Raw genomic sequence first — 26685 nt, forward strand, 5'->3', positions numbered from 1 at the left:
TCCGGACTCTGAACATTGCCAGAGAAACCGGAATGAGCCTAACTCGGCTGAGATGACACCCCTATCAACTCAAACCACCAATCTTCCTCACAAAGTCAGCCCAAATCCCAATGGAAGTTGAACCCAGCCGGAACAGTGGTCACACGAACTGGTTCGATCCAAGGCCTCCTGAGCGTGATTCCACCAGGCAACAACAGGACAGCACTTGTGAGTATCTTTAATTTTCATTGTGAAACCACATGCCCTAGGGCACGGTTGGAGGTTCAAACTCGGCTGGTTAGCCTTTTTGAATTTACTCTTACCACTGGGCATCTTACTCAAGCAAGGAAGCACAGGCTACACAAGCAGAGCAGAAAGTAGTGGGGTTTTAGCCAACACAAATCCTACCCAAGCAAGGAAGCATTAGCTCGAAACATCTAGGGGGACGACATCTGATGGTGGGATCAACATCCACTGGCCCGTTGGGCGTCATTTCAGTTTGCTTCAGGTGAATTGGATTGGTCTTTGACTCCCCATAATATGTTATACAGAGTGATCGACTGAAACTGAAGTTCTTGTGAGGTAATCCAAGTGAAATGTCTGCTATGTCTATGTAATTTATGTTGCCCTAGAAAGCCTCATTTTCAGCTGATTGGGAATGTCTGCTATGTTACTTTATGCTCCCCTGCCACAGAGATAATGTAACACGTTATAAATCAGGACTTGAAAACATTCTTCATCTTAAGACTTTTTTTACAGTAGGATAAACTACACAATAAATCTCAGCTCTTCCAACGAGCCATGCATTGTAGATGACATTTCCCACCTCTTGAAACTTTTGCAATTATTTTTAACCTTAAAGAGATTACCTGAATGAGATCCAGTTTTGTAATATGACAGGACCGCTGGAATCTTGTCCTCGGGACATTGTTCCAAAGTAATATTAATAAAATGCCATGGATCTTTTTTTTATTTTTTATTATGGGATAAATCGAGTCTAATCCATCAGACAGGAGATTAACATTGAGCTACTCCTTTAAATGTCATATTTGTGGTTTCTTAACTCTGAGACATGCTTTGTTTCTTTTGTTATCACAGGTATCTCTTTCATGCTGTTCTGTGAGTCACCACTTTGCCTGTAAATCTTGTGTAATCCTACCACAGAATCCATTAATTAAAAAATTACGACATCATACAATTTGTGTTCTATTATTTATTTGTTTTGAAAGTTCCCAATGTTTACTCTTGCCTCTATGTGATTTACATGGTACATAAAAGGGTCTTAAAGGCCCAGTTCAGTCAAAAACATGATTTTCCTGTGTTTTGTATACACTGAACAGTATACACTGAACAGAAATGTGATGTTAATTTCTTTACCATAAGCCGCCTCCAACGTCATTTTAGAGAAGCTGGCAGTACAATGCCTTGCAAACGTATTCATCCCCCCTTGGTGCGTGCATATGTAATCACCCCCTTTGCTATGAAGCACCCCCTAAATAAGATCTGGTGCAACCAATTACCTTCAGAAGTCACATAATTAGTTAAATAAAGTCCACCTTTGTGCAATCTAAGTGTCACATGATCTGTCACATGATCTCAGTATATATACACCTGTTCTGAAAGGCCCAAGAGTCTGCAACAGGCAAGATAGGTGCGCGCGCGTAGACAAGATGGCGTATTGAATAGACAGCGGTACAAATCACCTCAAGATAAAAACATAATATTCAAAATCAGTAAGTTAGACTAAATATTAGCATTCAATCTGGATAATAACACAAAACAAATCATAAGGCTAGAGAAATATATCGACAAATATTACAACAACAGGCAACACCCAAACATGTCGGAAGATAAACGAGGAGAACCAATCTCCAAGAGAAAACGCGACTCGTCGACTGATACAGATGATTTATGCTTTTCACCAATGGGTCTGGTAAGTGTGGAAAGCGACCTGTTGAAGTCGATAAATGACAAACTGGGCATACTAGAGCTGGTCAGTAAGGATGTAAATGAGTTTAAATCTAGTCTTGAAATGAGTGAGCAGAGATAATGGAGAAAGAAACCAAAAAATTTAAAGTGACAGTCACTAAGATGGAAACGGACGTTAGGGAACTTAAAAAGGAGAACAACCTTCTGAGAGAAGCCTTACTAGACATCCAAACTAGATCAATGAGAGAAAATCTAGTACTTACAGGTATTCAGGAAAAAGAGGGAGAAGTAACTGAGAATATTGTGAAGGACTTCCTTCTTACAGCGCTGCAGATTCCACTCGAGGCTGTCGATAAAATCCAACTCGAACGTGTACACCGTTTCGGACAAAGAGGACAGAAATACGAGCGTCCAATCGTTGCCAAATTTGCTTTTTTTAAGGATAAAGCAATGGTTAAAAGCCTAGGTAAAATACTTGCTGGCACGAAAATAGGCATGAATGATCAGTTTCCGAGGGAGATTGGCGCAAAGTTCTGTATCCAATCTTCAAGGAAAATAGATTAAAAGGGAAACGTGTTGCACTCGTCGATAAACTGTATATTGACAACCAAATGTTCCGAGACACAAAGATTACTCCATGGCTATTCTGAATGTTTTAATAGAGGAGTTGAATAATGGAACACCCAATACTAGCCATGATAGGGATTGTAATATTAAAGAAAATGTATAGTATTTTATAAAAGGATAAGACGATATAACAAGAAAAGATAACAAGCATAATAATACATCTTCAAATACAACTAATTAGAACATTGCATTTTTGGCAGGCAATTTTTGTTTTGGCGGACGGTTGTTGTGGTTGGTCCTGTGTTCTCCCTGGCGTCCTTTCCCCCTTGCGGCAGGTGTGGGATGCAGGCGCGCGCTCGGCCCCTATCCTCCGCAATCAGCCATGTGGAGTGCGTTTTTGTGTTTGGAAAAGTCTGGCGTTAAGTGAGTGAGAGGGGAAATGGTTGCATATCCCAGAGTCAACGGGTGTCTATGAGCAGGGGTTGTGAGAGGGAGCTTTCAATTTTGTGTAGATGAGGGATATACATGTTTAAATATAGTATACATCTAATCTATTTTTTATTGTCCTATCATGATGGAACGATCCCCAACCCTATATCCTGGACACCCACCTGAGCGACCCATACACCAAAGAGATGTTCCCATCTGTTTTATGGACCTGCTGTGAATTGCCTATATGCAGCCTAAACAGAGAAATAAATGCGGTCAGAGACCTACTTGAGCAGCACCGCCCCCTCAAGATTCTGAGCCTGCCTGGCAGGGTTGGTCCTACAAAGCCAGAGCCCCCGATGGGGGAGCATAATATACAAGGAAATTCTCAAAGCTGCTAATGAGAACCTTGACGACCTTGTACCTAGCCGGTGTGGATTCCGGTGGGGTACCCCCACCCAGGTAGTGGCAGTGCTGGCAACACTGGCTGCAGTAACCCATGGGGAGGGGGTCACACTCAGACAATCAGAGAGGGGGCTTAATATTGTGGCCCAAGTGGCACAAAATAATCAAAGGTATGACTGCACGGAGATGCTTGGGAAAATGGTTAAAACGGGGTTGTTTGCTGAAGTGGTAGTTGCTTGTTAAAAATGTAATGTAATACAATGGCAATTTGGGTTATAGGTTAAAATCCTACGCATGAATGACGACATTATTACGCACATTAATTGATAATGATGGAAAATAAGATATGCAAGATATTTGAATAGATATTTTTTAAATAGCTATATAAATATATTGAGGTGAGAGCATTGGAAATACTTTTGGCGGTTGACCTGCTTCTGTTTTGTGGGTGGCACTATGTGATGTTGTCGATGGATGGGTCCTGGCCCCTCGGGGGCATAGGGATCCGGGGGGACAGGGGTGGTATGCTGATCACTGGGATGACGGCCCAACTTGGGATGGGGAGGGATTTTAGCGGGGGAATTAGTGGAGAACAATTGGAGGGTTATTTAGTAACATTGCAAATATCATGGTACAGCTATATGGACACTCAATCACTATGGTATTTTCTATTGGTAAATTTACAAACATATATAATGACAAATATATTTAAAACTTGTTTCTCATTATGGTATGTTGTGAAATAAGAATAGCCAGTTATAATTGTAATGGCTTAGCAGATAATAACAAAAGAATAACAATATTTACATGGCTCAAAGAGAAGGAATATAATATCTATTGTTTACAGGAAACCCATTCAACAATTCTAGATGAAGTTGCGTGGAAAAAGGAATGGGGGGGGGGGGCGAAATATACTTCTCCCATGGGCTAAGAAACTCAAAAGGGGTGATGATATTAATTAACAGTAATTTCGATCCGAATGTGCAAATTGTCCCAACAGATACGCAAGGTAGATGGATTATTTTAAATATGTTACCATAAACAAATACGGCTCATTAACCTTTACGGACCAAATAATGATGATCCACACTTCTTTGAAAATATATATAATAAATGATCGACCTTGCAAGCAATTCAAGACTCTATTATAATGGTGGGAGATTATAATACCGTTTTAAATAGCTCAATGGACCGTAAAGGAAATCACACTACAAACAATCACCCACATGCTCTTAAGGAAATCGTGAATGTCATGGATACATTAGAACTAGTAGATATATGGAGGCTTAAATATCCTGATCTAGTGAGATATACATGGCGGAGACTCAATCAAGCTAGTCGTCTTGACTACTTTCTTATGTCATTCTCGTTGGCACCAAAAGTTTAAAAAGTGTTGATAGTGTCACGATCGTCGATAGATGAAGCGGACCAAGGCGCAGCGTGATAAGCGTACATACTTTATTGTGTACACACACGAACCAAAACAATAAACAAACGATACGTGAAGTCCTAGGTTAAATAACACAAACCTTAACGGAACAAGATCCCACAACGTAACATGCCAACAGGCTGCCTAAGTATGGACCCCAATCAGAGACAACGAGCTACAGCTGTCTCTGATTGGGAACCACCCTGGCCAACATAGAAATACACGATCTAGAACGACAAACCTAGAAAACTAAACAAGGAAAAATCCCCACCCTGGCTCAACATTTAAGAGTCCCCAGAGCCAGGGCGTGACAGATAGGGGACAGAATGCGGTCGGACCATCATATAATTGGCATATACATTACTCTTACTGAATTTCCACGTGGGCGAGGATATTGGAAATTTAATCAAAGCCTGTTGGATGATAACTTGTTTTTAACTAGGACAGAGGAATTTATAACTGATTTTTTCCGACATAACATACAGTGGGGAAAAAAAGTATTTAGTCAGCCACCAATTGTGCAAGTTCTCCCACTTAAAAAGATGAGAGAGGCCTGTAATTTTCATCATAGGTACACGTCAACTATGACAGACAAATTGAGATTTTTTTTTCCAGAAAATCACATTGTAGGATTTTTAATGAATTTATTTGCAAATATGGTGGAAAATAAGTATTTGGTCACCTACAAACAAGCAAGATTTCCGGCTCTCACAGACCTGTAACTTCTTCTTTAAGAGGCTCCTCTGTCCTCCACTCATTACCTGTATTAATGGCACCTGTTTGAACTTGTTATCAGTATAAAAGACACCTGTCCACAACCTCAAACAGTCACACTCCAAACTCCACTATGGCCAAGACCAAAGAGCTGTCAAAGGACACCAGAAAGAAAATTGTAGACCTGCACCAGGCTGGGAAGACTGAATCTGCAATAGGTAAGCAGCTTGGTTTGAAGAAATCAACTGTGGGAGCAATTGTTAGGAAATGGAAGACATACAAGACCACTGATAATCTCCCTCGATCTGGGGCTCCACGCAAGATCTCACCCCGTGGGGTCAAAATGATCACAAGAACGGTGAGCAAAAATCCCAGAACCACACGGGGGGACCTAGTGAATGACCTGCAGAGAGCTGGGACCAAAGTAACAAAGCCTACCATCAGTAACACACTACGCCGCCAGGGACTAAAATCCTGCAGTGCCAGACGTGTCCCCCTGCTTAAACCAGTACATGTCCAGGCCCGTCTGAAGTTTGCTAGAGTGCATTTGGATGATCCAGAAGAGGATTGGGAGAATGTCATATGGTCAGATGAAACCAAAATATAACTTTTTGGTAAAAACTCAACTCGTCGTGTTTGGAGGACAAAGAATGCTGAGTTGCATCCAAAGAACACCATACCTACTGTGAAGCATGGGGGTGGAAACATCATGCTTTGGGGCTGTTTTTCTGCAAAGGGACCAGGACGACTGATCCGTGGAAAGGAAAGAATGAATGGGGCCATGTATCGTGAGATTTTGAGTGAAAACCTCCTTCCATCAGCAAGGGCATTGAAGATGAAACGTGGCTGGGTCTTTCAGCATGACAATGATCCCAAACACACCGCCCGGGCAACGAAGGAGTGGCTTCGTAAGAAGCATTTCAAGGTCCTGGAGTGGCCTAGCCAGTCTCCAGATCTCAACCCCATAGAAAATCTTTGGAGGGAGTTGAAAGTCCGTGTTGCCCAGCGACAGCCCCAAAACATCACTGCTCTAGAGGAGATCTGCATGGAGGAATGGGCCAAAATACCAGCAACAGTGTGTGAAAACATTGTGAAAACTTACAGAAAACGTTTGACCTGTGTCATTGCCAACAAAGGGTATATAACAAAGTATTGAGAAACTTTTGTTATTGACCAAATACTTATTTTCCACCATAATTTGCAAATTAATTAATTAAAAATCCTACAATGTGATTTTCTGGAGAAAAAAAATCTCAATTTGTCTGTCATAGTTGACGTGTACCTATGATGAAAATTACAGGCCTCTCTCATCTTTTTAAGTGGGAGAACTTGCACAATTGGTGGCTGACTAAATACTTTTTTTCCCCACTGTAGGTACAGTAAATCCCCTTATTGTATGGGACACCTTTAAATGTGCCTTTAGAGGCCATGCAATTCAGTACTCATCTCGAAAACAAAAGCAATTTAGGTCAAAAGAGTCCACACAAACAAAGGAAATAGAAGGTCTAACAGAACAGATAGATAGCAATAAAAACTGTAACATAGAGGCTCAGAATATATTAGAGGAAAAACAAAAATAAATTGAGAAACTTATTCAAGAAAGATCAAGTGTAATATATTACAAAAATAAAGCAAACTGGATGGAATATGGGGAAAAATGCATCAAATTCTTTTTTAAATCTTCAACATAGGAATGCTACCAAAAAGAATGTATTGAAACTGGTTACAAATGACGGAGTCACCCATGATTCACCAAATTATATTTTGAAGGAGGAAACTTTAAGCATATGTTTTCGTTTCAGTCGCCTCCATCTCCTCTAACTGAAGCAAATTGTAGAGATGTTTTTTCTATTGATAATGTAAAATGAACAGCCATACAGAAAGACTCATGTGAAGGTGAAATTACAGAGGAGGAACTTCTGGATGCAATTAAAGACTTTATGTCCGGGAAAACTCCAGGGTTGAATGGCATACCAGTTGAGGTATACCAAACTTTTTTTGATATACTCAGAGGACCGTTATTAGCATGTTTTAACCACTCCTATGTAAATGGTAGATTATCAGACACTCAAGAAGAAGGCCTGATTTTATTATTACTGAAACAGGATACAAGTGGAAAATATGCAAAATGTATAGCGCATAGAATTAAAAAGGTATTGTCGGACATTATTCATTCTAATCAGACAGGTTTTTTACATGGGCGATACATTGCAGATAATATAAGGCAAGTACTGGAAACAATAGAACACTATGAAAAATCTGGGAAGCCAGGCCTACTATTCATAGCAGACATCGAAAAGGCATTTGATAAAGTACGACTGGGGTTTATATATAAATGCCTGGACCATTTCAATTTTGGACAATCTCTTATAAATTGGGTTAAAATCATGTATATTAACCCTAGGTGTAAAATAGTAAATAATGGCTATTTCTCAGAACGTTTTAAACTGTCAAGAGGAGTGAATCAAGGTTGTCCACTATCGGAATATCTATTTATTATTGCCATCGAGATGTTAGCTATTAAAATCAGGTCCAACAATAATATCAAGGGATTAGAAATCCAGGGCTTAAAAACAAAGGTGTCATTGTACGGTGATGATTCATGTTTTCTTTTAAATCCACAACTTGAATCCCTCCACAGCCTCATAGAGGATCTAGATACATTTTCTAACCTCTCTGGATTACAACCAATTTATGATAAATGTACTATATTACGTATTGGATCACAAACAAATACAATTTTTACATTACCATGTAGTTTACCAATAAAATGGTCTGATGGTGATGTGGATATACTCGGAATAGATATCCCAAATGAAATAAATGATCTCACTCCAAAGAAATGTAATAGAAAGTTAGCAAAAATAGATAAGATCTTGCTACCATGGAAAGGTAAATACCTGTCAATTTGTGGAAAAATCACACTGATTAACTCTTTAGTATTATCCCAGTTTACCTATTTGCTTATGGTCTTGCCTATGCCTAGCGAACAGTTTTTTAAATGATATGAGAAAAAAATATTCCATTTTATTTGGAACGGCAAGCCAGACAAAATTAAACGGGCCTATTTATATAATGAATATGAATTAGTAGGACAGAAATTATTAAATATTAAAGCTTTAGACCTATCATGAAAAGCTTCAGTCATACAAAAAATTATACTTAAATCCGAACTAGTTCTCTAGCAAACTAGTAAGATTGTCTCACCCAATGTTCAAGAAGGGACTTTTTCCCTTCATTCAGATTACAACCCCTCACTTTCAGGTATTTGAAAAGGAAATCATCTCCCAAATATCACTATTTCTAAAACAAGCCATAGAAAGTTGGTTGCAATTTCAATTTAATCCTCCAGAAATGACAGAACAAATATTGCAACAAATATTGTGGTTAAACTCAAATATACTAATTGATTAAAAAAACATTCTTTTTTGAGAATAAAAAAAAAAAAGGTATAATCTTTGTAAATGATATTATCGGTAGGAATGGTGGAGTTATGTCACACATGCAGCTAACAAAAACATATGGAAATGTCTGCTCTAGCCAAAATTACAACCAAATAATTGCAGCATTACCGCAAAAATGTAAGAGGAAAGTGGAAGGAGGAAAATGTAAGGAACTTGTCTGTCGGCCTTGCATTAAAGAACATAATTGGTTAAAGAAAATTGTGATGAATAAAAAAGTTTACCAGTTTCATTTAAGGACCAAAAGATTGACAGCTGTCCCATATAGATTGCAAAATAGTTGGGAAGAGATTTTTGACGTACCGATTTCATGGCATAGTGTTTATGAACTGATACGCAAAACGACGCCGGATTCAAAACTTATAATTTTTCAATTTAAATTATTATATAAAATTCGTGCTACCAATATAATGTTTTTTGTATGAGGAATACAATCTTCCCAGCTCTGCAGATTTGGCTGTGAAGAGACAGAATCATTAGATCATTTGTTTTGGTACTGTCCATTTGTAGCTTGTTTCTGGACACAGGTCCAGGAATGGCTGAAGGATTGCAATATTTGCATGGAGCTGACCCTGCAGATAGCACTACTGGGTGATCTGAAAAGTCATAGTCAATCGATCAATAATATAATAATACTTTTAGCAAAGATGTTTATTTTCAAATCACAAACCGTAGAAACAATGAGAATAGAAAGGTTCAGAACTTTTATAAAACATCACAGTACAGTTGAAAAATATATGGCAAATAGAAATCCAATATGGATGGTGTTAAGAGATAGATGGGAGGTGTTGAATGGAGCTGAAGGATGGGACTAATAACAACAACTAATAGCAACAAGATAACTAGTGTAAGACATGCTGTGTCCATAATAAGTATATAGGTTATATATTGTGAGCTTTTGTGAAAGAGCACAGTTAGAAAGATATGGCATATACAATGGGGAGAACAAGTATGAACCAGTAAGAATTCCGGCTCTCACAGACCTGTTAGTTTTTCTTTTAAGAAGCCCTCCTGTTCTCCAGTCATTACCTGTATTAACTGCACCTGTTTGAACTCGTTACCTGTATAAAAGACACCTGTCCACACACTCAATCAAACAGACTCCAACCTCTCCACAATGGCCAAGACCAGAGAGCTGTGTAAGGACATCAGGGATAAAATTGTAGACCGGCACAAGGCTTCGATGGGCTACAGGACAATAGGCAAGCAGCTTTGTGAGAAGGCAACAACTGTTGGCGCAATTATTAGAAAATGGAAGAAGTTCAAGATGACGGTCAATCATCCTCGGTCTGGGGCTCCATGCGAGATCTCACCTCGTGGGGCATCAATGATCATGAGGAAGGTGAGGGATCAGCCCAGAACTACACGGCAGGACCTGGTCAATGACCTGAAGAGAGCTGGGACCACAGTCTCAAAGAAAACCATTAGTAACACACTACGCCGTCATGGATTAAAATCCTGCAGCGCACGCAAGGTCCCCCTGCTCAAGCCAGCGCATGTCCAGGCCTGTCTGAAGTTTGCCAATGACCATCTGGATGATCCAGAGGAGGAATGGGAGAAGGTCATGTGGTCTGATGAGACAAAAATATAGCTTTTTGGTCTAAACTCCACTCGCCGTGTTTGGAGGAAGAAGAAGGATGAGTACAACCCCAAGAACACCATCCCAACCGTGAAGCATGGAGGTGGAAACATCATTATTTGGGGATGCTTTTCTGCAAAGGGGACAGGACGACTGCACCGTATTGAGGGGAGGATGGATGGGGCCATGTATCGCGAGATCTTGGCCAACAACCTCCTTCCCTCAGTAAGAGCATTGAAGATGGGTCGTGGCTGGGTCTTCCAGCATGACAACGACCCGAAACACACAGCCAGGGCAACTAAGGAGTGGCCCCGTAAGAAGCATCTCAAGGTCCTGGAGTGGCCTAGCCAGTCTCCAGACCTGAACCCAATAGAAAATCTTTGGAGGGAGCTGAAAGTCCGTATTGTCCAGCGACAGCCCCGAAACCTGAAGGATCTGGAGAAGGTCTGTATGGAGGTGTGTGCCAAAATCCCTGTTGCAGTGTGTGCAAATCTTGTCAAGACCTACGTATGATCTCTGTAATTGCAAACAAAGCTTTCTGTACCTAATATTAAGTTCTGCTTTTCTGATGTATCAAATACTTATGTCATGCAATAAAATGCAAATTAATTACTTAAAAATCATACAATGTGATTTTCTGGATTTTTGTTTTAGATTCCATCTCTCACAGTTGAAGTGTACCTATGATAAAAATTACAGACCTCTACATGCTTTTTAAGTAGGAAAACCTGCAAAATCGGCAGTGTATCAAATACTTGTTCTCCCCACTGTAGAAGCATACCAGATGGACATCATGAAATGATCGGAGGAAGTTCAGGAGTAAAAACAAACAAAATATAATTAGTGACTGTGTCCGTAAAATGTATATAGTATGTATAAGCATGAAGTAGATGCCTAAGCATTGTTGTTCACTAGTTTACTCCAATTAGGGAGGGGATGGTGGGGTTGGAAAGTAATAAAGGGAAATATATATATATTTTAAAGGATATGTATGTATGCATATATGTATGTGTATATATATATATATATATATATATATATATATGTATATATATATATGTATATGTGTGTGTATATATATATATATATGTGTATGTATTTGTATATGTATATATATGTATATATGTATATATGCGAGAAAAAAAAGAAAAAAAAAACATATAGGGGATTAGAAGTGATGCAGACATTTACATTGATGGAAGTTACAATCTATCTGCAATATTAAAGCTGATCTACCTCCTAAAAAAAAGTATTTAAAAAAATAGGGTCTGCAACACCATTAAGCAAGGGGCACCACCAAGCAAGCGGCACCATGAAGACCAAGGAGCTCTCCAAACAGGTCAGGGACAAAGTTGTGGAGAAGTACAGATTAGGGTTGGGTTATAAAAAAATATCAGAAACTTTGAACATCCCACGGAGCACCATTAAATCCATTATTAAAAAATTGAAAGAAAATGGAACCACAACAAACCTGCCAAGAGAGGGCCGCCCACCAAAACTCAGGGACCAGGCAAGGAGGGAAATAATCAGAGAGGCAACAAAGAGACCAAAGATAACCCTGAAGGGCTGCAAAGCTCCACAGCGGAGATGGGAGTATCTGTCCATAGGACCACTTTAAGCCGTACAGTCCACAGAGCTGGGCTTTACGGAAGTGTGGCCAGAAAAAAGCCATTGCTTAAAGAACAAAATAAGCAAACACGTTTGGTGTTCGCCAAAAGGCATGTGGGAGTCCCCAAACATATGGAAGAAGGTACTCTGGTCAGATGAGACCAAAATCGAGCTTCTTGGGCATCAAGAAAAACGATATGTCTGGTGCAAACCCAACACCTCTCATCACCCTGAGAACACCATCCCCACAGTGAAGCATGGTGGTGGCAGCATCTTGCTGTGGGGATATTTTTCATCAGCAGGGACTGGGAAACTGGTCAGAATTGAAGGAATGATGGATGGCGCTAAATACAGGGAAACATTTAAATGTCTTGGAATGGCCTAGTCAAAGCCCAGACCTCAATCCAATTGAGAATATGTGGTATGACTTAAATATTGCTGCACACCAGTGGAACCCATCCAACTTGAAGGAGCTGGAGCAGTTTTGCCTTGAAGAATGGGCATAAATCCCAGTGGCTAGATGTGCCAAGCTATGGATAGCTTGGCACGCTCAAGTTTTCTGCTTTTTTCCCTAATTTCTTGTTTGTTTCACACACAAAAAAATGTTGCATCTTCAAAGTGGTAGGCATGTTGTGTAAATCAAATGATACAAACCCCCCCAGAAAAATCAATTTCAAGTCCAGGTTGTAAGGCAACAAAATAGGAAAAATGCCAAGCGGGGTGAATACCTTCGCAAGTCACTGTACGTCCAACAGGGCTCACAACGGCAGACCACGTGTAACCACGCCCTCCCAGGACCTCCACATCTGGCTTCTTCAACTGCGGCATCGTCTGAGACCAGCCACCTGGACAGCTGATGAAACTGTGGGTTTGCACAACCAAAGAATTTCTGCACAAACTGTCAGAAACCATCTCAGGGAAGCTCATCTGCGTGCTCGTCGTCCTCACCAGGGTCTTGACCTGACGGCGTCGTAATCGACTTCAGTGGGCAAATGCTCACCTTCGATTGCCACTGGCACGCTGGAGAAGTGTGCTCTTCGCGGATTAATCCTGGTTTGAACTGTACCGGGTAGATTGCATACAGCGTGTATAGCATCGTGTGGGCGAGCGATTTGCTGATGTCAACGTTGTGAACGGAGTGCCCCAATGGTTGCGGTGGGATATGGTATGGGCAGGCATAAGCTTCGGACAACGAACACAATAGCATTTTACGATGCACAGAGATACCATGACGAGATCCTGAGGCCCATTGTTGTGCCATTCATCCATCACCTCATATTTCAGCATGATAATGCACAGCCCCATGTTGCAAGGATCTGTACACAATTCCTTGAAGCTGAAAATGTCCCAGTTCCTCCATGGCCTGCATACTCACCAGACATGTCACCAGCATGTTTTGGATGCTCTGGATCTACGTGTACGACAGCGTGTACTACAACGTGTTCCAGTTCCTGCCAATATCCAGCATCTTCGCACAGCCATTGAAGAGGAGTGGGACAACATTCCAGGCCACAATCAACAGCCTAATCAACTCTATGCGAATGAGATGTGTTGTGCTGCATGAGGCAAAAAGCCACCAGATACTTTATTTTTTTGGGGGGGGGGGCTCGGGTTTTTCAGCTTTAATATTGCAGATAAATTGTGGCTTCTATCAATGTAATTGTCTGCATAATTTCGAATCCCCCATATTTTTTTGGGTAAATATACAGTGCTTTCGGAAAGTATTCAGACCCTTGACTTTTTCCACATTTTGTTATGTTACAGCCTTATTCTAAAATTGATTAAATTGTTTTTTCCCCTCAACAATCTACACACAATACCCCCAAATGACAAAGCAAAAACATGTATGTGTTTTTTCTGTGCTAATTTATTGAAATATATAATTTATATAAGTATTCAGACCCTTTACTCAGTACTTTGTTGAAGCACCTTTGGCAGTGATTACAGCATCGAGTCTTCTTGGGTATTATGCTACAAGCTTGGCACAGCTGTATTTGGGGAGTTTCTCCCATTTTTCTCTGCAAATCCTCTCAAGCTCTGTCAGGTTGGATGGGGAGCGTCGCTGCACAGCTATTTTCAGGTTTTTTAGTCAGGATCGAGGCAACGATGAACGGAGGAAAGTACAGAAAGATCCTTGATGAAAACCTGTTCCAGAGCGCTCAGGTCCTCAGACTGGGGTGAAGGTTCAACTTCCAACAGGACAACGACCCTAAGCACACAGCCAAGACAACGCAGGAGTGGCTTCGAGACATGTCTCTGAATGTCATTGAGTGGCCCAGTTTCCACTTCCAGCTTATACAGACACAGTATTATTTACATTAGTTATCTTTTGTTTGTTTTTAGTCCCATTCTTCAGCTACCCTCAATCCCTCCCATCTATCTCTGAACACCATTCAGTTTTGATTTCTAATTGCTATATACAGTACCAGTCAAAGTTTTGGACACACCTACTCATTAAAGGATTTTTCTTTATCTTTACTATTTTCTACATTGTAGAATAATAGTGGACATCAAAACTATGAAATAACACATATGGAATCCTGTAGTAACTAAAAAAAAGTGTTAAAGAAATCAAAATATATTTTAGATTTTAGATTCTTCAAAGTAGCCACCCTTTGCCTTGATGACAGCTTTGCACACTCTTGGCATTCTCTCAACCAGCTTCACCTGGAATGCTTTTCCAACAGTCTTGAAGGAGTTCCTACATATGCTGAGCACTTGTTGGCTGCTTTTCCTTCACTGCGGTCCAACTCATCCCAAACCAACAAAATTGGGTTGAGGTCGTGTGAGTGTGGAGGCCAGGTCATCTGATGCAGCACTCCATCACTCTCCTTCTTGGTCAAATAGCCCTTACACAGCCTGGAGGTGTGTTGGGTCATTGTCCTGTTGAAAAACAAATTATCATCCCACTAAGCGCAAACCAGATGGGATGGCGTATCACTGCAGAATGCTGTGGTAGCCATGCTGGTTAAGTGTGCCTTGAATTCTAAATAAATCATTGACACTGTCACCAGCAAAGCACCCCCACACCATCACACCTCCTCCATGCTTCACGGTGGGAACCACACATGTGGAGATCATCCGTTCACCTAGTCTAATGTCCATTGCTGGTGTTTCTTGGCCCAAGCAAGTCTCTTCTTATTATTGGTGTCCTTTAGTAGTGGTTTCTTTGCAACAATTCGACCATGCATGAAGGCCTGATTCACACAGTCTCCTCTGAACAGTTGATGTTGAGATGTGTCTGTTACTTGATCTCTGTGAAGCATTTATTTGGGCTGCAATTTCTGAGGCTGTTAACTCTAATGAACTTATCCTCTGCAGCAGAGGTAACTCTGGGTCTTCCTTTCCTATGGCGGTCCTCATGAGAGCCAGTTTCATCATAGCGCTTGATGTTTTTTGCGACTGCTCTTGAAGAAACTTTAAAAATTCTTGACATTTTCCGGATTGACTCACCTTCATGTCTTAAAGTAATGATGGACTGTCGTTTCTCTTTGCTTATTTGAGCTGTTCTTGCCAAAATATGGACTTGGTCTTTTACCAAATAGGGCTATCTTCTGTATACCCTCCTACCTTGTCACAACACAACTGATTGGCTCAAACGCATTAAGAAGAATCTCAAATACAAAATATATCTTGATTTGTTTTACACTTTTTTGGTTGCTACATGATTCCATATGTGTTATTTCATCGTTTTGATGTCTTCACTATTATTCTACAATGTAAAAAATAGTAACAATAAAGAAAAACCCTGGAATGAGTAGGTGTGTCCAAACTTTTGACTGGTACTGTATTTTTCAACTGTGCTGTGATGTTTCACAAAAGTTCTGAACCTTTCTATACTCATAGTTTCTACAGATTGTAAATGAAAGATAAACATTTTTGCTAAGAGTATTATTATATTATTGATCAATTGACTATGACTTTTCAAATCACCCAGCAGTGCTATTTGCAGAGTTAGCTCCAGGTAAATGTTGCAATTCTTCAGCCATTCCTGAACCTGCAACCAAAAACAAGCTACATATGGAGAGTGCCAAAACAAATGATCTAATGCTTATGTCTCTTCGCAGCAACATCTGAAGAGCTGGGATGGTTATATCCCTCATATATGTACCATTCTATTAGTTGCAAGAATTTTGTATAATAATTTAAATTGAAAAACTCTATGTTTTGAATCCAGCGTCATTTTGTGTATCAGTTCATAAACCATGTGCCATGGAATTGGTACATCGAAAATCTCTTCCCAACTATTTCCTTATATGAATTGTAACTCAGTAAAATCATTGAACTATTTGCATGCTGCTTTTATATTCGTTCAGTGTATATTTCCACACTATGAGGTTGGAATAATACTGTGAAATTGTGAAAATGATGATAATGCCCTTTTAGTGTAATAGCTGTTTGCAAAGACCGCCTACAATTTCAGCCTGTTTTGGTGGGATGGAGTTTTGGCCTGCCTGGTGACATCACCAGGCGGTGAATTAGTTAATAGATCAATAAGAAAGAGTTCCAAACCTCTCTGCCAATAACAGCTAGTTTTCAGTTTTCCCCTCCCCATTCAGACCACTCCCAGACAGTCCTAGCAAAATTCTTGCTTGAGAAATGTCTCTTTGCTATAAAGCATTTTTTTAAACCATTTTAATAGTTTCAAGTTTCATGTTTTATTTGTTACATGCACAAGTGAAATGCTTAACTTGCACGACCTATCCAACTGTGCAGTATTTAATATATAAAAACAAGAGAAATAAGAAATAAGAGAGGAAGCTATATACAGGGTAATTTTACAATGTGCAGGGGTACTGGAGTATTTGAGGTAGAAAACAATTACAGTAAGGTACTTAATTGTTATTCAGATAAAAACGGCTGCATTGGACCTTTAAAAGGAACCCAAATGGTTTTCCAGGTAATTACAGAAGGTCACAGGTTCAAATCCCCACCAGGAGTACACTTGTTCCACCCAGTGGGCTGCCTACAACCCACACTAGAATCATAAATATGACAATACACACTCTCCAGCCCTCCTATACACCACAGTCCTAAATGGCTTACCCAGACCAAAGACTCTCCCCACATCTCCTATTTTAGTTTCCATAGCAATGTCAAAGTCCGTTTATCGTCCTCCTCAAAAGCTGACCAGATTTGTGATGTGGCTGCTTTATTTGTTTTGATTCGTTTTTGTTGCCCCCTCCGCTATTTAATCAGTGTTCGTGTGGTCCTGGCCGTGGCAGCGTGCAGGCTGGGTAATTGGCTTAGCCTGAGCAATACCAGCTGTGCTACAAAGCCAAGCCCCGGTCCACTCTACCTCATAGCATGTAAATGACAAGCTGGGAGAAACTCATAGCATGTAAATGACAAGCTGGGAGAAAAACCACGGAATCGGGGCTACTGCCTGCCGGTCCTCCCAGGCCCAGGTCACGGCCTTGCCGAAACCCAACTCTCAGCGCATAAAAGAAAGACCACTCTTTGAAAAAGTGTGTGGTATGAAGTCATGCAGAAATTATACTTTGACCAAATTTCAAATTTGCGCAGGACTTGAAGGGAGCAGCTGTTGGAATTTCATCACATCGTGTCATATCCGTGTCCTTATACTGTGCAACATCTAATATGCCATCATGCATCATCTGATGTGTCAATATGAGCTTAACCTCAAGAATGCTTCTTTCTTTCAGAGAAAATGTGTCTTCATTTAAAATGTACGCAGGTCATCACCCTTGGAACATCTTTCCCAACACAATTAGTTAAGTGGCAACAGTGCTCAGCCCAAAAATCAAAAACTTGCCCAGATTTGCTGAAGGTTAAGAACAAAGTCATGCAGCTGGACTGAGTGGACTGACATTAACTTATTCTTAGCAATAATATTTTTTACTCAATGAATCTAAGAGGTGTAGCCGTGAACTCTCACTACCCTGCTCTAGATGATAGAGATGTACACGTCACGAAATTCCTGGTCCTACATCACCTCCTCCCTCCCTTCATCTTCTGATCTGTAAGCCAGACTGGAGCGATGAAAGATCTGAAACTGGTAAAGAAGGAGGAAACAAGCTGAGTTGAAGGCCTCTGTACATCTCCTCTGTGCTCTCATGGTCTCTTTTCCTCTCCAGATGTTTTTTTCCTACACCGTGTCAGCGCTGACCTCAACTTCTCAGAGGCCAGCTCGTATGTGTGTGTGTGTGTTACAACACAATTACAACTGAGTATACTGAACCAAAATTACTCCAAATCCGCAAGGCAAGATCCCATGGCCAGGTGCAACAGACAAATTCAAGTGGCAGACATTTTGTAATTAAGCAATAAGGCCCGGGGGGTGTGGTATATGGCCAATATAACACAGCTAAGGGCTGTTCTTAGGCACGACGCAATGCCGTGGTATATTGGCCATATACCACAAACACTTTTTTAAATATTTATTTTTTACTTTTACCCCTTTTTCTCCCCAATTTTGTGATATCCAATTGGTAGTTACAGTCTTGTCCCATCATTGCAACTCCCGTACGGACTCGGGAGAGGCGAAGGTCGAGAGCCATGCGTCCTCCGAAACACGACCCTGCCAAGCTGCACTGCTTCTTGACACACAGCTCGCTTAACCTGGAAGCCAGCTGCACCAATGTGTCGGAGGAAACACTGTACAACTGGTGACCGAATTCAGCTTGCAGGCGCCCGGCCCACCACAAGGAGTCGCTAGAGCGCGATAGGACAAGGACATCCCAGCCGGCCAAACCCTCCCCTAACCTGGACGACGCTGGGCCAATTGGGCGCTGCCTCATGGGTCTCCTGGTCACGGCCGGCTGTGACACAGCCTGGGATCGAACCCGGTCTGTAGCGACGCCTTAAGCACTGTGATACACCTGAGGTGCCTTATTGCTATTATAAACTGGTTACCAACGTAATTTGAGCTGTGGTATACGGTCTGATATACATTTACATTTACATTTACGTAATTTAGCAGACGCTCTTATCCAGAGCGACTTACAAATTGGTGCATTCAACTTATGATAGCCAGTGGGACAACCACCTTTTTTATATATATATTTTTTTTTTATGGGGGGTGGGGGAAGAAGGATTACTTTATACTATTCCAGGTATTCCTTAAAGAGGTAGGGTTTCAAGTGTCTCCGGAAGGTGGTCAGTGACTCCGCTGTCCTGGCGTCGTGGGGGAGCTTGTTCCATCATTGGGGTGCCAGAGCAGCGAATAGCTTTGACAATACAAGGTTACAGGTCCTACTTGTACTGATCAGAAACTCCTGCCTAGCCAGATCTGATCACACACGACAACATGATATCAAATGATTCATGATGCCTTCAGCCACATCTAGGCTAATGCTTGTTGATATATTTAGGTGGTTCTTAATATACTGTACACTGGAAATAAATTCGCATTAAAGGATTGCTCTGCAGTATAATAAATCTGTTGAGAATTCCCTTTTAACATTCTGCTGCTCTTTCCCAGTACATTGTGTGAGGGGCTTGGCTCCCCTGGGGAGAATATTGTGTGTTGGGAGTGAGGTGGGATGCTGTGATGTAGCGTACTGTGTAGGGCTGTTGCAGTGACCATATTACTGCCACACCGGCAGTCATGAGTCATGACCGCAGTAAAATTCCACGTGACCGTTGCGTCGCGGTAATCTCCTTTTCTGCACTCTGGACATGCCTTGGTAGTACCCAACTTGCTAACTACCATCAGGTCCTAATGGCCTGGTACTCCGGGCTCTATTGTCCCTCTAACCACTCTGACATCAATGCAAATGCAATCAAAAATCACATCAAACACTTATCAAAACAGTAGGCCTATCATACTTTTAAAACTCACATAACTGTGATGATCAATTTGAAGAAAGAAGTTCAACAGCAGGTTGAAACAGTGTAAAACATGGTTGTTGTGGATGTTGTTTCAAAGACTAACATAATGAAATGGGCAGTGCTTTCTAAGGTGATGATTGATTCAAAACTCTCATACGCATATTAGAGCTTATGCATAGGCTTATGAGCCCAAGACAGAAAAAGAAATCCTGAAAATTATGATTGTGCCATTATACAATACATAGCCTACTACATATTACGCATGGCAAAAAACAAAAACAAAACTGATATACCACGGCTGAAAGCCAATCAGCATTCAGGGCTCGAACCACCCAGTTTATAATATGCAAATAATGCACTGTGTGGAAAAGCTGTGACTACGCAGCTATGCCCTTCCCTTGCTTTGTTCTCTGTGCTTGTTGGAGCATGATGTCAATGATGTCAATTATCCATTGTCAATTGGAAAGGAAAGGGCAAGTGTTGTGATTGATTGGGTGTGATTGTATCCACAACACTCACTATTTACATAGCCTTTAGTAATGGATAAATACGTGAGCCTGAAGTATGAACGCTGACCGCCAAATTCATGATATTTGTTCACTGAACCACTTTGCGGTGTTTGGAGGCACCTACGATATTGTCAGCTCGCCAGTGAACACTGAAAAAGAACAGATAACCAGTGACCTCCATGACACCTTCAAGCCTCTCTTCTCAGTGCTTCTGTTCGGTTCCCTCCCTGTTTCACCACAGTCAAATCCCATTTACCCACTTAAAATGGCGGCCAGAGCCAGGGAGAAAAATACAAATATTCCCCGCCTCATGCCTCAGACCACATCCACCTCCTGTAATGGCGTGTATACATGTTGTCCTCATTCCTCACTTACAGTCTAGAGAACAAGCCATTGTATATCTCACTCAGGTAGCTAGTAGACCGGCGGGTTCATGAACTGCGAGCAGGAAAAGAGAGAGGGAGGAGAGGAAAGGAAAGAGAAGCCAGATGGAGTGGACTGCTGGAGTGTTTCAGGGCCCGTCGTAATGTCAGACAGTACATCATTAGCTGTCTGCTGAACACCTGGAGGCAAAGCGCTGGGTAATTAAAGAGGGCACAGCCACGTCTGCACGCAACCACCATTAACCCAACACACCTCAATTAGAGCAGAGAAAGGGTCCATTGTGGGCGAGAGAGAGCGGCGGTCTGCGTATCAGCCCGTGACATGTCAAATATGATACAACAAACGGCTAAGCCCTGCGCTAATAAAGCCTGGAATTTGTTGTTTCTTTTTCATCAGGCACCGGAGCTGGAGCCATGCCAGGAGCCGAGATGAGAGGCTTATCTTACCTTTACTGTAAAAGTGCAGGAATGTGTGTGAAGAAGTAGAGCAACACTTGCAACCACTTGTTTACTTCAACAATGTAACAACAATAAAAACTGTAAATAGACAGAAGGCCACAATGCAGTGTATTTTACTGCAGAGGCCTCTGTAGTGACGTTTGACTCGCAAATGACAGACTTATGCAAGCCATTGTACAGCTAAATGCTATACCTTATATTTTTAGAAAAAGACCCATTACGCAATCAATATTCAACCATGATGTTGAGGCATGGAACTTATGGGGTTTATGGTTTATATCTACTATTTAATTGTTCCTCCACTCCCTGTGTGTGTGTGTGTGTGTGTGTGTGTGTGTGTGTGTGTGTGTGTGTGTGTGTGTGTGTGTGTGACACATCAATCACCTGCATGGGCAGGGAAACAAAGGGCAAGTTTTTTCTTCTCTCACCTCACACCACATTTCCCTCCCAGTTCCCACAGCCATGGACGAGCCCGAGCAGCTCAGCGACGTCACAAACAGGCATGCCTGTGTGGTCGCCAAACCCTGGCAGCATTTCAATACTCTAAACTGGCTTCCTTTCTTCATCCCCCTTCCCCTTACTTCATTAGCACTGATGTAAAATAACTTGTCAGGTAAAAGCAAAATGTGATAGGCACAAGGCATCCATTACTGCTTTCACCTATCCATTAAATTACTTAAAATTAGTCCAAATGAAGGAGACGAGGAGAGTAGGCGAGGAGGCCACTTTAGACCAGTGGTTCTCAAACCTCTCCTCGGGGACCTCCAGCTGTTCCATGTATTTGATTTATTCCAGAGCTAGCATACCTGATTTAACTTGTCAACTAATCATCAAGCCTTTGACTAGGTCAATCAGGTGAGCTAGTTCAGGCCTACAACAAAATGATGAAACGTCTGTGGGTCCCCAAGGAGAGGTTTGAGAAACACTGTTTTAGACTATTGAGATGCACCCCTGCATCGCAGTTCCCATAGCCATTCTTTTCAGCCCCTCTGACCAGCAAATCTCTGCAGCTCTGTCAGCCAAGTGATCCGTCAGCTATGATTTATGACGACTATCCTCCATCACCCACCATTTGCTGAGCTCAGCTAAAATCACCTCACCTCCATCTTCCTTCCCCACTGTCTTCTGGAATGTTCTCATAGTACTGTTACTAAGTCTTGATATTTAATTTACATTTCACTGTGATTATTAGGTGTGAGGAGGTTCACCACCTGCATAGGAACTGTACAGTATGGTTAGTTCATCTGTAAATGCAATCTAATACAGTATTATTGTTAATAATCCTATGATTGGTTGGAACACATCTCCTTCCTATCTCATCAGTCTTCAATACCCCAAGCCTTGTTCCAAATGCTCTACCATGTGTGTAATAACATATACCCTACCAGTACCATACTATTTAGATTAACACCACAAATAGGAATTTAGTGACGCAAATTAGAACAGTTTCTGTCCACATATTTTTATATCAATGGTATTTCATAGGGGTTAGATGCTTGTCCTTCCTCGCCGCTGTCTAACAGATTAAAATGTGACTTGCAGAATCAATCTAAGTCACAGATCTGGTGTTACAAAACATTGAGGTTATCTAAAAATACTGTGGATTCAGGCATGCAAAAAACAATGACCCTGTGCCAGAAGAGAATCTTTAAATTAATACATTATTTGAAGACACTTTTGCTCATGTCTCTTGTCACAGGAAATATTTCAGTTGGAAGGGGACTCCATAGCTGCTGTATGTTTTCACATCCTAATGTCTGGAACGTTTGGTAATATGTGTATATGTCCATTTCTATGCATGTCTCATCAGTTGGGAAAATACTCAGAAGTTATGTAGTGCAGAGGTCACTGTTGACTGAATTCTATGCTTCTGTGACTATTGCCGCATTCACGTGCTAGTTGGAACTAAAAACTCAAACATTTCCCACTTGCTAACCTAGGTGGAAGAGTCAGATCCCGAGTATCAGAATCAACCAATAGGAAGCTCTACGCAAATAACTTACTCAGAAGTTTGTAGTTCGAACTATAAACTTATGAGTAAGTTATTTGCCTGGAGCTTCCTATTGGTTGATTGAATTCTATGCTTCTGTGACTATTGCCGCATGAACGAGGCATATGCAAGCAGCACTGATGAAACCTGCTGTTGGATGTGAAGCAACATCTTCACAGTTCACACAAGCCTCTGATAACATGTCTCCACCCTGAGGTAGATGGTGGTAATTGCTTATGGGAGTGAAGGGTTTATTTCATTTGACCCAGTAGTAATACAAGACAGATAATATATTATTTCAAAACATTTATTTATACATTTTACATTTTCAAAATAACAGCAATATCATTCTCCTACATAGGAACAGCAATAGTAAAGCCTTCAACAAATGTATATTCTTACAATGAAAAACTATTTTGAAATAAATGTACTCTGACCATCAAAAAATGAATAAAACTCTACAGTTTTGTACAATACATACACTATATATACAACAGTGTGTGGACACTCCTTAAAATGAGTGGATTTGGCTATTTCAGCCACACCCGTTGCTGACAGCCTTCACTCTTCTGTATCATGGTTGTATCGTGGCTGTATCAAGGCTGTATCAAAGTTGTATCTAGGCTTTATCAAGGCTGTATCGTCATAGTTGTATCATGGTTGTATCATGGTTGCATCATGGCTGTATCGTGGTTGTATCAAGGCTTTATCTAGGCTGTAATAAGGCTCTATCTTCATAGTTGTATCATGGTTGTATCATGGCTGTATCATGGTTGTATCATGGTATCAAGGCTGTATCAAGGCTGTATCATGGTTGTATCTAGGCTGTATCAAGGTTGTATCTTCATAGTTGTATCATGGTTGTATCATGGCTGTATCATGGTTGTATCATGTTTGTATCAAGGCTGTATCTAGGCTGTAACAAAGCTGTATCTTCATAGTTTTATCATGGTTGTATCATGGCTGTATCATGGTTGTATCATGGTTGTATCAAGGCTGTATCTAGGCTGTATCTTCATAGTTGTATCATGGTTGTAGCATGGCTGTATCAAGGCCTTATTTGGGTGGAGCTAGATAATGGATGAACTGGATCCTCTATGGTAACACACAGTGATGGAACTTAAGGATTTTGGGCACTTGGATAGCCAATTTCTACTAGCCCGGGTAACATTTGGGTTCAGAATCTGTGCCAATGAGATACATTTTCTACTACCCCGTTTAGAAAAATGCTAGCCTCAGGCTAGTGGGCTTTTTCTAAATTCCAACGTACGCACACAGACCCACACACACACACACACACACACACACACACACCTCTCTCTCGCAGCTACGTCTGCTCCAGGCAGCCCATTGTGGTCTAACCGCTCGACACAGACAGGCAGCTGGTGGTGGAGCTGAGGCGGCGGCTCTTCTTGGGGGCCTTGGGTGCAGGCGGGGGGCTGATACTGAGACTCCTGACCTTATTGAAACTGTTCTTCAGGCTGTTGTGCCTGGTGCTCCCCGTGCTGCTGGTCTCCTTGGACACGAAGGCATCAGGGTGACAGAGGCCTGCCCTGAGGCAGCAGCAGCACAGCAGCCCTGCGATGGCCTTCCTCAGCTCTGTGCTGCCCAGGGCGTAGATGACCGGGTTCAGAGCAGAGTTGAGCACGGCCAGAGCGATGACCCAGTCGGCACTGAATAGCGGCGCGCACTGCCGCGACACACAGAAAAAGTCCAGCAGCAGCAGGGCGAACAGAGGGCCCCAGCACATGATGAACACACCCACGATGGAGATGACCGTCTTCAGGAGCCCCAGGGATCGCTTGCGGCTGCGCTGGGATCCCACCTCGGCACTGCTGCGCACGTGGCAGTAGATGGCGCCATAGAGCACGCCGATGGCCAGCAGGATGAGGGAGAAGATGAACAGGGAGAAGAGGATGTATTGCTTGGAGTAGAGTGGCAACAAGGTGGAGCAGCTCTCCAGGTTGCACACGCAGTTCCAGCCCAGCAGGGGGAGGAAGCCGATGGCGAAGGCCAGGATCCAGCACAGCGCCACCAGGCCATAGATACGACACGTCTTCTTGGCTGACTTCTGGTGCAGCGGCTTCATCATAGTGGTGTAGCGCTCCACAGCTATCAGCAGCAGGCTGAAGATAGAGGCAGCCAGGGCCACGAACATCACCCCTTCCCTGAACAGCCACAGAGCTGGGCTCAGTCTGAACGTCTGGCTGCCAGACATGCAGATGTTGACCACGTAGGCCGCCCCGGCCAGCAGGTCGCTCAGGGTGATGTTGGCAATGCACACGTAGACCCAACGGTGGCTCTGGCGGATCCTAGAGAGCACGGCCACCAGGACCAGCAGGTTCTCCAGGATGATGAGGATGCTGATGAAGAGGGAGAGGGACGCGCCCAAGCTCAGGCCACCTTGGCGGGGCCCGCGGTGCTGCAGACGCCCTGTGTGGTTGTAGTGCTCCAGGATCACATTGCTGCTAATACTGCTTCTACTGCTGTTGTTGGTGATCCAGAGGTACAGGTAGGGGCAGGAGGTTGAGGAGCTGAGGGAGGACAGGGCATCCATGGCTGGGTTGTGAAGAGCTTGATTGGGCTGTGCTGGGTTCGGCTGGGCTAGGCAGGTCAGAAAATGGCTGGGTTGGGCTGGACAAGGCAGGACTTGGGTGGGTGTAGAACTCCTGCAGTAGGCTCAGGGCTCAGACTCAGGCTAACACACTCTATCCACTGGAGCTCTGCTGTCTCACAACCCACCTAGCAAACACAGGGAGATATTTGATATGAAAAGATGTGTGATAAGCGATAATATTGTTTATAAATTCATTGTGAAAAGCTGGAAAAAAAATTAAAATCTGAAAATGAGATAAGAATCTGTCAGTTGACCTGACCTAGGTTCTTATCTTAAAACTGCATGCCTCCACCAGCAGGTGTTAGGGCCATTTAAACCTCTATGGTGCCATTTAAATCTCTCTGTACCATTTAAACCACGTTGTGGTTAGCTGGGAGGAGCAGCCAGCTGCTGCCAGGAAGGGGATTTAAGTTAAATCTGCACGTGAAGTCAACATCTTTGAAAGTTGAAAAACTGCTATTTCAAAATTCCTATTAGTAGTGATAATTGAAAAACTACAGCAACTGTCTCCACTCTGGAGTAAAATAAAAAGTACCATATTACATTTATTATTTTTCTTCATTTTTAGATTTTATAAAACAATTTCCCTTTAAATTCCCAGATTTTTCCTTTTTGCAAAATGTTTGTTACAATTTCTTGCATGTGAGCAAAAGCTTACACATGGCCACAAATGGCTTGCAAATGTACTGCTACAGTTAAATGGACTATATGTAACCATACACCGGCTCTCCATCCCAAGTGATTTCTTCTCATCTAAAATCACTATCTAATTGTACAATTTCATATGAATAACACATGAAGACAAGTTGTGTATAATTTTGATTTTAACAAAA

General features: G+C 41.9%; 1 protein-coding gene across 1 annotated transcript; it reads right to left on the bottom strand.

Annotated features, from left to right (window-relative positions):
* Nucleotides 1-24514: 24514 nt before the first annotated feature.
* On the bottom strand, nucleotides 24515-25896 carry LOC311137338 (sphingosine 1-phosphate receptor 4-like). Its single transcript, XM_084171783.1, has one exon. It carries the CDS (start codon nucleotides 25790-25792, stop codon nucleotides 24593-24595), a length of 1200 nt encoding a protein of 399 aa, XP_084027909.1. The 5' UTR covers nucleotides 25793-25896; the 3' UTR covers nucleotides 24515-24592.
* Between the last annotated feature and the right edge of the window lie 789 nt (nucleotides 25897-26685).

This window comes from Coregonus lavaretus (genome assembly GCF_964263955.1).
Source record: "Coregonus lavaretus genome assembly, chromosome: 11".
NCBI lineage: Eukaryota > Metazoa > Chordata > Actinopteri > Salmoniformes > Salmonidae > Coregonus > Coregonus lavaretus.